The sequence below is a fragment of the Gambusia affinis genome, linkage group LG15 (assembly GCF_019740435.1).
Source record: "Gambusia affinis linkage group LG15, SWU_Gaff_1.0, whole genome shotgun sequence".
NCBI lineage: Eukaryota > Metazoa > Chordata > Actinopteri > Cyprinodontiformes > Poeciliidae > Gambusia > Gambusia affinis.
In genome coordinates this window covers 24,667,482-24,682,013 of record NC_057882.1, presented here as the reverse complement: position 1 = coordinate 24,682,013, position 14,532 = coordinate 24,667,482, and the positions used below count along the sequence as shown (strand labels likewise).

At 35.5% G+C, this 14,532-nt stretch overlaps 1 protein-coding gene across 2 annotated transcripts in view; it reads right to left on the bottom strand.

Annotated features, from left to right (window-relative positions):
- The window catches only part of LOC122844892 (gamma-aminobutyric acid receptor subunit beta-2-like), a 48,061-nt gene that overhangs the window by 13,671 nt on the left and 19,858 nt on the right, over positions 1 to 14,532 (bottom strand). For both annotated transcript variants that reach the window (XM_044140728.1, XM_044140729.1), the window contains 2 exons: positions 7,569 to 7,789; positions 1,114 to 1,196 (listed from right to left, as the gene is read on the bottom strand). In XM_044140728.1, the coding sequence (XP_043996663.1) occupies positions 1,114 to 1,196; positions 7,569 to 7,789 (304 nt within the window). The remainder of the gene's footprint in view (positions 1 to 1,113; positions 1,197 to 7,568; positions 7,790 to 14,532) is intronic.

Genomic DNA, 14,532 nt, shown 5'->3' with positions numbered 1-14,532 from the left:
TTATTTGGCTAGAAAAAGATTAATCCTGACATGGACTTAGGTGTTAGATTCATTCTTGACACCCATTAAAACATTCTTGCAGCAAATTCACACCCTGAAGATGGCCAACATAGTCCATAGGGGCAACTTCGTTGCCCACACCTTGATCACCGGTTGTGCAATGTTTCATTTGTAACCATTCAGTGTCTCTCTGTCTTCCTCTGAATTGCTTACTGACAGTCAAAGGTATGTTCAAATAAATAGCATTAAGTGCATCCCACACAGCACATGATTTAGTATGTAAAAATCCGATTTAAACAAAAATTAAGCACAAAAACCTTACCATGGTACTAATATCATTTAGTTTCTTGATTAAAAGACTGGAAGGGAAAAAATAGTGAAGCTTAATTTACTACCCAACACTCCAATGATTTGTTGGACACTTGCTGCTGTTAATTTATTGCATGAATCAATAAATAAAGTGCTGCAATCCTATATCCTATATTTTATGTATATATGTTCTTGCAGTCCCAGCATTTCAAGTAGAGTCTCTAATTTCAAATTATCCAACATATATGGTGGCCAAAACCAGTGCTTGATGTTAAAAGTATGTTCGTTCTCGATGAGCTCAGCCTTCAGTTTGTACCTGGAGTATCTCACTTATGTGCATCAGCAATCAAGTCAGCAAAGGAGTCTGCATATTCCCAGCAAATTGCTTGGAACATAATGGCAGTAGCTCTTCGGTCGCTGCTACTTATCACATATTTTATTGTCCTGCTTTTGAGTGCAACAGGGACAAAACTCAATCTGGGTTCAATTCCATGTCAAGTGACTCAGCATTTCCCATAGGTTGTAATCTGATGTTGGTTGACCTACAACTAGTGAAAAATTATTGCACATTACTACAATTAATTGACTCAATATTTTACACTAAGGGAACAATACTTGGCAGTAACCTTACACAAAAATGACATTTTTAAGACTGAGTTAAACTACGCTGTCATCCTGTATGATACCAAAATAAATCCCCCTAATCAGTCTCAGTTTATAAGCCTCAAGACATTTGATTAAAGTCTTTTAAGTTGTGACTTGAGTACTTTGTTGCTAGTTAACTAACAGACTTTTTTTACTTACAACTCTCTATTTCCAGTGTGCAGTTTTGCTCATCTAGTGGATACCTTCTTAGGTCCATCATACAAGCAGCTGTGGTTGTAATTCTGAAAAGTAAAACAGAAGAGAAAGAATAAACGTAATGAGTTATACTGTAGACATAGCTCATGAAGTTGAGACAACTGGAAAAAACCCTTCCATAAAGAAGAAAACTGTAAATCTTTGGTGCCTTTTATGGCGAAATGCACAAAATTGTAAAATCATGTAAAAAGCTGCTTTCTAGAACCAAATAAAAATCATTTTCAATAAATGAAATTGCAAAACAATCACAGAATATTAACTGGGCATGAGCTTGGAGGTCAGAGAGTTTTAGGAAATTGCCTTGTGATGCAGCCAGTAAAGGCCATTTTTTAAAATCTGCTATGCGGTTTCCCAATAAAATTGCAATTTATGCTTAGCTGTTAGTTTTCACTCATTCAGCCAAGAGTTGTATTTCAAACAACTTATGATTACCATGTGGTATTCAAATGAAAATATATATTTTAAAAACATTACAGGTACATTCTTCTGAGCTCTGGTGGTGGTGGTAGGGACTCCACCAGGGATAGGAGGTTCACAGCTGATCTCTCTGTCCCAGTTTACAGGATAATCCTGTGGGTCCTCTGTTTGCCCCCTTCTGAGATGTGACCAACAGCAGGGATCAAACTCTGCAGGATTGCTGTAAGCCAGAAATATCAGTGATAGTGATTTAGTTTGACAACTGCCTGCTGTAAAAATAAGATGGCTCAAGAACAATTTACCACTGTGAAGATTATTGTTTAATTGAAGTTCTATTTATAATGAGACATTTAGTGATAAGTGATAACATTTGGTTTGTGAATTGTCACTTGTCGCTACATTTTTACACAGTTGTGATGTCAAATAAATGATTGATTCTGCTTTTGTTAATCCTTTTAAAGCTTTTTAAATGTTTCATTTAATTAATAACACAATTTTGTTGAATAAACTATAGCCACAATTCAAAAGTACACTGTATCTAGTTACATATTTGCACCTAAAGGTTTTAAATGTTTTTTGATAAACATTGTATTGACAAAATCAATTGCTGATCTTGTAAACTTAAAAATAGCAATTGGTCAATAATGACATTGAACAGAACATTTTTAGCTTCCTCTTTTGCTTCGTTTTATATATATATATATATATATATATATATATATATATATATACATATATATATATATGTATATATATATATATATATATATATATATATATATAACAAATGTTATAACAAATGTTATTGTTAAAACAATAACAATAACAAATGAATAATACCAGCTGCATAAGATAAGAAAGTTGTGTGTTTTGAAAGTTTAAATGGATTTTCTTTTAATTCTCTCTCGTCGTCTGACTTTGTCAGCATTTACCTCCATGCAATGGATTTGCTGGTAGGAATGGGCTTCAAAGTGTTTGGCCGAGGAGTAATTTGCTGGTTACTTACAGACAACTTTCTGATTTCTCTCTCAAGAGGAAGTCGGTGGTGTAGAACTCGGTACAATAGCCTCAGGCAGAGTTTGGGGAAAACTAACTGAATGTTTGAGTGAAGCATTGTTTCTTGCTGTGAATCTGAGAGTCCCTGGATGGTCAAAATGCCTCCCTACTATTATCTTCCTTTCAAACTTGCTCTTTCAATTAAGTGGCATACAGCAACATTCCTCCCTTGACACGGTCCTTTATGGCTTGGGAGTAGGTTAAAAAGAATTAGAATCATATCAACATATCCACAATCCCAGAGTCACACAATGAACCAGATTCAGTTTCTGGATGAATCAAACCTACGACTGATAATCTGTGACTTGGAGGACAAAAAGTACATTTGGGCCCCAATACAAAGAATATAACATCAGATGTCCCTGTTTTTGAGAAAAGTGGGAATCGCTTTAAAATATATTTATAACCATTGCAAATATGTATAGTCTATGTAAAAAAAATTAAATAAATGCAGTTATGTCACTGTTGGTTGAATCATTACTTTGCATTTATTTTTAATTGATAATTTTTTTCTTAGTTTGAAAAGTAAAAGGTATAAGCAGTCCTTTGTTCCTATAGCAATTTCACTTTTTAATGCAGGACGAGGTAGAGGGACTCGCATCTGATTGTTAGTGTTGGTAGTAACTGTTGGGCGACAGTGACACACACTGCTGTACTACCATAAAATACTTCCCACTGTGTATTGATTTAAATTTGATGTCTTTTTTGTGTGTTTTGTTGTTTGTTTTTTTAACTTGATACTTTGTCTTTTAGTTTTTAATACTTGCTGTAACATCAATTCACCATTTGGAACACAAATAAATATGAATCGGATTTTGAATTCTTAATTGGTTATAATGCTGCAAAAATGTTGAAAATGCTGGTCAAAATTTTTAATCTTATACTAGAGAATTTCTTTTTAGTGTTGATATATCCACATTAAACTTAAGTCTACAGATATGTTTCAACTTTGATGCACTAAGAGTTTTTATATCTGCTTGAGAACATAAACCACTTAAGACCCAAATTATTTGTTTGAATAAAACTAATATGGTTATTCCATGATTTACCACAAGTATCAGTGATATCAGTAGGAGATATCAGTGTTGTCAGTTCTGTTATGGTTAAAGTCCACAAAAAATATGAACTGTGGATGAGTTTAAACTGATATAACTGAATTACAATGTAGAATTTCAACCACTTTAAAACCGTTAACACTCTCCAACGAATAAACTTTATCCAAACATACATGGCAAAGAAATTAGTCCCACTTCCCTACTGGTATTACTTTCTGGGGTAATTTGTTTTTGTTCTTTTTTTCCTTTTTATAATCTTTGACGGTGTAGTGGAAATAGAGATAATTCTCCATTCCCTCCTTGGTAATCTTGTTTTGCCTGGAAAAGGTCCCTGCAGGTGAAACACTTATAAAGTAATTAATGTTTTAAACTAAAAGGTGCAATCCAAATCCATTTAGTCCTTTGCTTTAACCCTATGTAACTCTTTGGAGCTGCTGTCAATCATAGTTAGTGGCTAACATTTAGTCAAATGCTGTTAGCTATGTTTGTTGTTTAACTTTTCTACTGAGTACAAAAATATGTATATAAACTTACTAAAGAGTTTTAAATGGAATGTATGGTAGCTAGATTGTCAAATAGGTAAGTAATAATGTTACCACTAATGTTATCAGTGTGTGACATTATATTAACCATGCAGATTCATGATTTGATTACAATATGTGATTAAAGAAGCAAAAGAAAAGAGCAAATCAGAAAGTGCAACACTTCGAAAGAGACTGTGAAATTGCTTTCCCTTTTTTTCTGTATACTGAAATGTTCTTTTCATAGATGACATTTACTGTGTAGGATCTGAAGACTTCATTACCATGGCAATTCCATTCAAAAACACACTATTTGCCGACTACCAGTGATGCATCATTTGATATTTAAGGTAATGACAGCATTCAGAGCGCCGTCAGCCCCCACTGCCAGCTGCTTCCCACCCACAGCCTATCATGAAAACATAAGGGTGGTGGATTTTAGGGAAAATATTGCTGTTTGACATTTTTACTGCAAAAGGCTAATTAGTTGATCTCTGATTATTACATTTTTAAATCCTTAATAGTCAATAAAGTTGTGCAATTTAGATGTCTTGCTGTTGCCTCCGCATGTGCCCCCGTTTTGCCATGATAAAGTTTGATAAACAGCTCAGCAAGTGACTTTATATAATCCCATACTCAATATGTCTTTTCAGGAAAAAAACCCCATCATGTTCAGAAACACAAGTCATACACTTTGTGACACACACATGCAGACTAACACCAGGTTGGACATCTTTTTGCTTTCAGAACCATTGTCCTTGTGGGGATGCTGCTAATACAGATTGAATGATTTTAGTTGTTTAATAAAAAAATTACAAAGTTAGTTAATTCAGAATTCAGAATTTCCTTGGTGTGTTGATGAATCCTGGTATTTATGTATTTTTGATGCATGGCAGTTGACAAGATGCCACTGAATTTTATCAACATGGACGAGATTTCCCTTTCATTCCAAAACTTCTAAATGAATCTAACTTGTTGTCCAGTGATACTTATAGCCTATATATTTTTTCCTCTTCACGTTTTTTTTTACTACAGATACTACTGCCACGTATACTTCGGAACGACTTTTTGAAAAGCGCTGTCACTTTTGTCTTAGGCAGCCCATGTTTTATGCACAGTTTTCATACTTAACTTCTTCACTTTTTAATCTTGTGACTGTGTCCTTGGCTTCCTTGCACTACTGTTCTTTCCTTTGTGTTTTTTTGTTTGTTTTTCTTTTTACTTTTTTAACATCTTCATAACTTTCAGACATTGGAAATGATATAACAATTGTGAGCTACAAGTTAGAATATAACTGAAAAGGAAGAGTTATAAAAATGATTAAATATGCCCTTTATTGCCACAGTCTTCCACTGCTGCTGGCATCCATTTCTGTTAACAACTTTTAATGAAAGCTGAAAAGAGAGAAGGGATTCCTTACTGCTGTGGTTAAGCATTTTCTCACATTTAGAGAAAATATACCACAATACAACATGTCATATTAAGTGACAGTGCTTCCAGCTTGAGGGACTGAAAAAAAGTTGAAAGTCAAACCTCTGGAAACAGAAATGGTTTGAAAACTTTAACTTCAACCAGTAATGAAGTAAGGGATTGATACTTTGCACTCTGGGCTACATGCAAACTCATTTAACAGTTTAAATCAAAGCTATTTACTGGAACAGATAGTTTTATTCTTTTAACCGTTGTAATGTAAAGGGACTTGAGAAAAAAAAAAAAATCTACAAGCCAGTAACAATATGCTGAAAAGAACAAAGATGGAGCATGAGAACAGAACTAAGATGAATGAAGAACAGATAGAGCAAGTGGCAACTTAAAAAAAATGCTATTATGCCTTTAAATGTTCAACCACAGAGGTAGTTGGAATGGCTCTTTTTAAAATTAAGTTCATTCACCATATACACAATCTTTGAATAAACTATTCATCATTCAGCCGTGGTCCAATCACTCATCAACTATCAGCCAATCAGAGGGGACGGTGGTGTCTTATTCGGCCATTGTAGCTACAAGCTTCTTTACCTGAATACTATGTACTACGTATTCAACATTTTAGGGAAACTGTAGTCAGCAATTTTACAGAAGAGCTATGGATTCAACTCATATGAATGATGCACATCTTTTTAATGAATGGTCTTGCTGTGACAACTCTGGTTCAAGGAGCCAGCTGCACATTGTCCAAGATCCTCCCGAACCCCCATAAAATCTCTGCCTGTCATCTTAATGGTTTGGTCCAGTGGTGTTGATCACGTGACTTGTGTGACATGAAAGAACTGTTTCCATTACAGTTCTATGATATACATCTATTTTGATTTGACTGAAAAAAACCACCTCATCCTAGTGCAAGAACCTTCACTTCCAACATTGAGGTATTTTGAAATTGGTGTGTTTCCAAGAAGCAAATTTATTTTCAGAATTTCAAATTGTGCAATTCTATAGTTAATGGAAATGCAGCTGGTGTTTCCTCAGCAGGGCCCCCTCTGGAGCCAGGCCAGGACATGGGGCCCGCTGGAAACCACCTCATGGACGGCCTTTTACCCATGGAGCCCAGCCAAGCACAGCCCAAAGAGGAAACCCGAGTGATTTATCCAAACCTTAATCAGTGAAATAGTTTTTTCTGAAATGTCTGTCTTTAGTATCTTCTCAATCTAGGATGTCTTTAAATATTGGGCGACAGGGTGAGAAACAGCTCTGCCTAACGCCATGCAGCATACAGGTGGAGAAAACTTCAGTCGAACCTACATTTTCTTTGGTATCTCTTCAGAATAATTTATATTTTAGGTTTAGATTGTAACTTTAAAAAGTAGTCTCCACTATAAAACATCTTCTTAAATAAAACAAAAAAACCTAGCCATTGCAAGAAACAGAATCAAAACACATTAAAATACACATAATTAAGCTGAACTGTAACAATGACTACAATAAAAGCATCTATATTTGCTGAATTGATTTGGAAAAATAATTTCAAAGTGCCAGAACTGAGCAGATGATCAGCCTGCAAACTGGTCAGCGAGATGGTAATCCCTGGTGTACATTAAAACAAAGAGAAGTTTTTCAATTTGAAATTAAGATTCTTTAAGTCTTTGCAAAATCCATAATCTAACATAAAAGTCATTTATTACACATTTCTCTGCTGCACCCAGAAGATACATTGTATTTCCATAATTTGCCTCTGAGTGTAGATTCACTGCTATAGTGAAGGTGAAAAATTAGTTTGGTTTGAATTTCATGTTCTAACTTACTGAAAGCACCCATCATTATTTACTTTATTTGTGCTTTAAAGACAAACATGAAATCCAACCCAGATGTCTTGTAATGCAGTTGTAAATACTACTTCAAGAGATTAAAATCTGACCTTAGGCCGTACAATACGGTGCCATCCGGATGCAGTCGGATCATTCGATTTTTCACTGTGACACCATGAACAAACGACTTCTTGTCATTGAGGAAGTAGGTGTCGGGGACCCAGAGCTGGTCAGCAACTCGGTTATCTAAGGTCAGATTGAGGGGGATCTCTGAGTAGGACAGCCGCTTGTCTCGCCAGGCCTGCTGGAAGTACATTGTCAATGTGTAGTCCTGAGAGTGCACACAGAAGGGTGAAGGAGGACAGAGAAACAGAAAAAACGATAGAGATACGCTGTCAAATTGGCAAAGGCATACAAAAGAGATGAGCAAGAGAGAAAACGGTTATTTCACAAAGCAAGCATTTTACAAAAATGTGCTGTTGTACTTTTTTCCTGGCAAGAACTAAGTTTAGATAAGCCTAGATTTTAATATTGAATGAAATTCAGACTCAAGCAAATGGAGGAGGAGCAGCTGTACTGGGCAAAGAAGGGCCCAGTGTACAACAGAAACTTCAGTAGATGATTGAAGTAAGTGAGAAGCACCAATGGTCTGGATTTCACCAAGTGTGCTTCTTATATTTGAGGAGATAAAAGTTTCTATTTGCTCTGTTGCTTAAAAACATCTGGGTCATAAATGTACAATACAGCCATAAAAAGAAAGTACAAGACTTTCTTACAGCTTCCCTGTGGTTTAATGTTTATGGGATTGTGTATGTGATAGATTGACAGATCTGACAAAACATTGTGACCACCTAATTATTAGTGTGTTGGTCCCACTTTTGATGCCAGGACAGCTTTGATTCACTGAGATATGAACTCTACATTCCTGAAGGTGATCCATGTTTTCTAACATCAGAAAAGGAACAATGGAAGAAGAAATGACAATAAAAGTATTGCTCCAGCACACTGGTCAGAAGGATATTGGTTCTGTATATTTGACCAGTTGTGCATATTCTCATTTTTCTAGCTATATGTGAACATCCTGATTGGTATTCCCCTAACAGAAAGAGCAGCAGTTTCTTGTGCTTACAAGGTCAGACTATTTAGTTAGAGTTGTAGATTCCTCTTCTGCTCCCAGTTGCAAATTACAGGCTGATTTTCTTTGCAGCAACATTAAAAGGTGTTCACTGTAAGGACTACAGTGAATAATGTGAGCCTGGAGCAAATGAATGAATTTCAAAGGGACGTTTTAGATATCAGAATTTTCTCAAGATATGTAACACTAAAGTATTATAAGTTTTATGTGACTGCTTGCAAACACAACCAGTTATTCTTGTACCTACTTCGAAACACCAAAATATGTATTTAAACTGTAGCTTATGCTTGATGGCCATTGTTAGAAAGTGATCCCTGAATAAAATCCCTTCCGTATAACTTTGGGCTGGATCTTAACTGTGAAAAACTCTATTTACATTTTATTTACTTTTACAGTAAACTAGTCAATTCTGGCAAACCTTTATCACCAAATAGTTTATGAACTTGAAAAAAAAAGTCGAGATTAAAACTGTATAAGCGACTTTGTTTTGTGCAAAGCTTCTACAGTCAGACTTTTGTCAGATTCCTAATATATACTTTTCTATTTATTGATTAAGCTATTTTCATTGAAAATCACAATTAGAGAATCACAAAGTGCCACATAGACATCTTTTTTGTTGTTGTATCTCAAATTAAGGTTATATAAACCACATAAGATTAAAGTAATGGGCAGTTGGATAGAAAGCATTAACATCCTTGCAGTCAAGGATCTGTTTGCTCTGTTAATATCTAGTAATTTTGTAAAACATTTTATATTTAAGCACACATATTCTCAATACTTGTGAATATAAATTTTCTGTCACACACAAGCATACAGTCATACTGAACCCTGTACTGTAAGTTAATTATTTAAAAACAAATAGAAGCAGTTTAACAGATCACAAAAGAATTCCTTGATGGTTAATCTAGGACATGTCAAAAACAAACCCGGGGCTGAGATTCTCCTGAAACTGCATACAGCAAAAAGCCTACAGATCATCCATAAAAACTAGGTTGAATAAAATAGCTGTTTCAGGGAACTTTTTGTCATGACAGGCTCATCCACTTTCCCACAAAGGGGCTGAACATGCATTTTTGAAAACACCCATTGGCTATGGATCTGACATCCAACAGCACCTTGGGAACTGGAACTGGGATCTTGATTAGGCCCAGTCAGGGAAATGGGAGCAGCCTTCCTCATGTTTAACTTAAATAGATTCTGTCATGTTATTGTTATTTGTAGCATATTTTGCTACTGGTGCTGACAGCCATGTTTGAGAACAGAGTTTTATTTAAAGACATTAGTGGGAGCAGTAGCATGCGACACCATAATTGGTCTAGGAAGAAAATCCTGATCTGAGCAGATCAGAGTTAAAACTCAGCATGGTACTATTCAATTATTTACATTGGATGGCATTTGTGAAATACGTTTGAGAAAGAAACTGATTAAAGAGAAAAAGAGGGGCACCATATACAGAAATAATTTGCTCCAACCCAAAGGCAAAATGCATCAAATGTAGGAAGGTTGAAGATATCTGAATAACATCTTTACTGTAAATTGTTTTGAACTTTGAAGAAAGTTTGCATCAATTGCAAATTGATGTTTGCAATTTGGGTTGCACAAGCACATCTCTGACTGCATGTGCTGCCTGCTCTACTCTTTGGTCCCAGGTTGGTGATTATGTAACAGCTCACACTCTACTTTCCGGCATGCTGAGCACCACAGCGTGTGCAGCAAAGATATGCTTGTTGCCATGCCATCCTCTAAAACTACCTACTTTAAAGTCATTAAAACATATCGCCAGTCTTTAGCACTTACTTTGACGTGCGAAACTGTAGAAATGCCTCTCTTACATATGCATAATGAAGCTTTTATGTCAGGCTATCAGTACAGAATCAAGAAATGAGACATACACAGTCAACTAAATGCAACACATATCTGCACTGTGGCTAATGTGTCAGTATAGAAATTTTACTTTGAACATCCAGTTCCTGTGTCTTTAGTGTTTCCTCTCTGTGGGTAACTAGGAACAATGAGTCTCCACAAACTGCAGCTGTGTGCTGGAGCTGGGGGGTTGTCATAAAAACTGTCATAATGAGCATCAGTACATAAACTATGGAGATGCAAAAAGAGATCGTAGGAGAGGAATGGAAAAAGAGACGGTTGTTATAAAATAAAGATGTTGAAATTATGAAAGCAGCTCCCCAGCTACAAAGGAAGACAATGTGCATCAGGACTCGTACAGAATTCATTATCAAAATGTAATAACACCCAGTTCCCATTGCCTGCAGAGGTAATAGGTTTCCTAATTAAGATAACTTCTTACCAAACTGTTTATAATTAAACTTGTTAAATGTAACCAATTTATTTTATTGTATGGAGTCAGAAACTATAGTAAGTGAAGAAGTAGGTGGAACAAGTAAATATGTAATTCTTTGACAGTCTAATTTCAGATCAAAGTTTTAATGTGAACCAGTTGGAAGTACTATGCCACAAGGGTTTTTTTTTTACTTACCTCACTTTATTAAAAACATATGCAGATCCAAATGAAAGAAGAGGAAAATACTATCAATTTACATAAAAGTCATAAAGCAATGGGCATTATTAGAACATAACCTTACTCAGTTTAATGAAGTTTACTGAGTTTATTTTTCTGATTGCGCTCTGTAGGAGGAGCGCAGTGGGAAGAGTGGGTGTCATGCAATGCGAAGGTTGTAAGTTTAATTTCAGTGTTTCAAGGGCTAACATGCATTTGATATTTGACATTCTGCAAACCTCGGTTGCAATGAATGGTTTTTGAGCTACTTTTGCTTTACCATTTTAAACCAGTCTGAGTTTAAAATGGTAAATGATTGTTGACCTCTGAAATCAACAAGGATTTTTCTTTTGTATTCAATATACCTGCCACCTGCAGGAAATTACATCCAAAATGTTTTACAATCATATTGTTACACTGCTAAGATTTCTGTAAAGTATCAACAAAATAAGTCCACCAACAACTGCTAAAGGTCAGCGATGAAAGGACAATGGAGTAGAGATGGCAATGCAAGTCATTTAACATTATTTAACCAAAAGATGTGTAACAATGGAGTGAAAGTCCTGAGTTCTGATTTCTGCTCCTAAGATACAAATGCAGGTGGACCAGAATTTAGATCCAGTTTGGCTCATTTTCAGTGCAGCACTAGGAAGATCTAAGACCAGTTTCTGAGCACGTATTAGATTAGGAATCAAAATGCTTTCATTTTGAATGAAGGCCTGAGGTCATAATGACCAGCACTGGAAACAAATAATTCCCAGTGACATGTCGTAATGTTCCCAGACGAGGATGTACAAATCCCTAATCCAAAATATGAGCTAATATTGGATTTATCAGATAGATATTATGTAGTATATCTAAAGCTTTTTAACATTTTCTAATCAATTGAAAAATATAACAGCAACCAGGTCAGATTATATTTTTCAAAATTAGAAAGTTTTTTTTTGGTTGACCTTTCTTTTATCTGATTCATTTGAAAATTGTGTATCTTACCTTTATGTTCATGTAAATCCATGGACCTATCGTTCCCTAAAAATCTGTCATTGTAAATTAAAATTAAAAAAGAAAAAGGGACTAAAAGTGGACATCATGGCTATACATCCTTACATTTCTCCTTAAATCTTGTTTTCTGTGACAGATGTGGGAAAGTATGGCAAGTTTGCTCAAAGGGATGGAAGGTTCAGAGGCTTAGCTGGGGGTATATGAAAGACATTTCAAAGCTCAGTGGAGCAGTGATGCAAATTGCTTTTATTCTCTGTTTCTGGTTTCAGAACCAGCAGTGACCTTCCTGTGCACACCCTCTTCTTTCTCTTTGCTATTCTGTCCTGCTCTCTAGCTATACGTTTTTATTCTTTTCCAGTTGTTTTTCTCCACTAGATTTTGTTTCTGTTTTTTGAATATAGGTGTAAAAATGCAGAACAGAGATTAAAACCACAATAACACAAAACACAAAACTCACAAAACTAAGCAAGAAAAAAAGAAAATATAATAAACAGAAAAATGACATGAAGATTATTAAACAATTAGATAGTGACACTTGGAATTAAAATATACATTTATTCCATTTTCTAAAAACCTACAACATCAATAGCAAAGAAATAAATACAAAAATCAAATGATTAGTTTTGAAATGCAAAATGGTGGAACATAAATCAGAATATGAATTTCTCTACACTAAAACAGTCCAAAAATTGTGAAAGCATAAGAAGAAAATTCAAATACAATTTTTATCAAAATATCTTTAGGCTATGTGAACACTTAATCTACAGGTACATTTAAGCAACATCTGATTATTGCATAAAAGGCAATATTTTGTGCCAGTCATCCCAGGAAGTGAAGTACTCATTTCATACAGATCCATAAAACAAAGAGTAAAATATTTCAAGCTTTTTTTTTTTTTTTTTTGCAAGTTTGATGAGTATGGATTATGGATATAAAATAAAAAATGGATGAAAGCTATTTTTCATGACAGCTTACTTTTTACAGTAATGACAGGGTGTAAATGGTGTAAATTGATGTAAATGGTCATTGAATTTCTTGACTTTCAATCACTAACCTGTTCTCTACATCCTGTTCATAGTTATGGGGGGAGGGGGGGGGGGTATTAGGGGGGGGGAGGGGGGGCTGCTTCCTATTATCATTGGTCAGTGGGCAAGAATTGGAGTTAACTCTGTGCAGATTCCATAATCCATCAAGGCTGCCACAGAGAAACTTTAGACATGTAACATTCACACAACCATCGAAGGTTCACCAGTCTCCAGTTATCCAAGCATCTTTAATATTGGACTGTGTATTGAAACCTGGAGAAAAATGTAGACAGAGCAAAAGCCTGCAAACTAAACCCAAAGTTTTAGTTTGCATGCTAGTTTATCCCACCTCAGGCAAGATCTGAGGTAAGACACATTTAATTTAAATTTTGGTCAGCAATAGAAAAAGTGTTGACTTCCTTTGTGTGCCTTGAAATTAAGGTCTTAAGAGTATATTACTTTGGCCAAAGCTTTTAGACTAAGTATGTTATTTATATTTTTCCTCTGAAAGCCATTTCCTTAGTTTATGGCTTGTTCAAAACAAGATAATGTATTTCAGCACAAAAAAAAGGATGAACTTGTTTGTTTACTTGTACTTTGTCTAACCTCTTTTTCCATTACATGGATGCTGTCATGCTTTTTCAGTCCCTCTTCCATCTTTCAGCACACATCCCATTTTCCCTCCATACTCTTTTATCATTTACTTGGGCCTGGACATGGCTTTCAAGAGAACTCACTGAAGGTGAATCAAATTTAGAAAACGACCCTCTCCCCCGTCCCTATCCTTTAGTTCTCCCAAAGTAGAAGTTCACAGCTTTGCCAGTTGGCAGTCATGCAGCTAAACTGACTACATAGAATTTATTAGAGTTGATTGGAGCATCTGCAGGCTTTTTCCGTCTCTGGAGATGAGTTGAGTGGAGTGGCAATTCAGATCGGGAGGTCATGGACTCATGGTGGTGGGGGGCTACACAGTAGAGCAGAAGGCAGATTATTAGGGTGCATTTGAATTGCTCTGGAAGACAGGGGAGAGCTTGCAGGAATTTCCAATTCCAGCTGTCATTCCTGTGAGATGGAAGGTTAGCTGGCTACAGAAATGAGGGCTAAAAATTGAATAAGTTTCAGGAGGAGTATGTCCCGATTCCTGCTTCTGATGGAATTAATTGTATGTGTGTTTTACTGTAGAGCTGGATGAGAGGAGTAGATTAATGACTTTTTTAGCTTTTGGGAAACTGCACTTGAACCTTTTCAGATTTTGTCACATTCAAACAACAAACTTTATATGATTTTGTGACTTTATGGGAAACCAGCACCCACAGTTTGCATGGATAGTATATGTTCACTGTGATGCAGAATTAGTTTTACATTGAATATATTAGACATTACTTTCAACAACACCT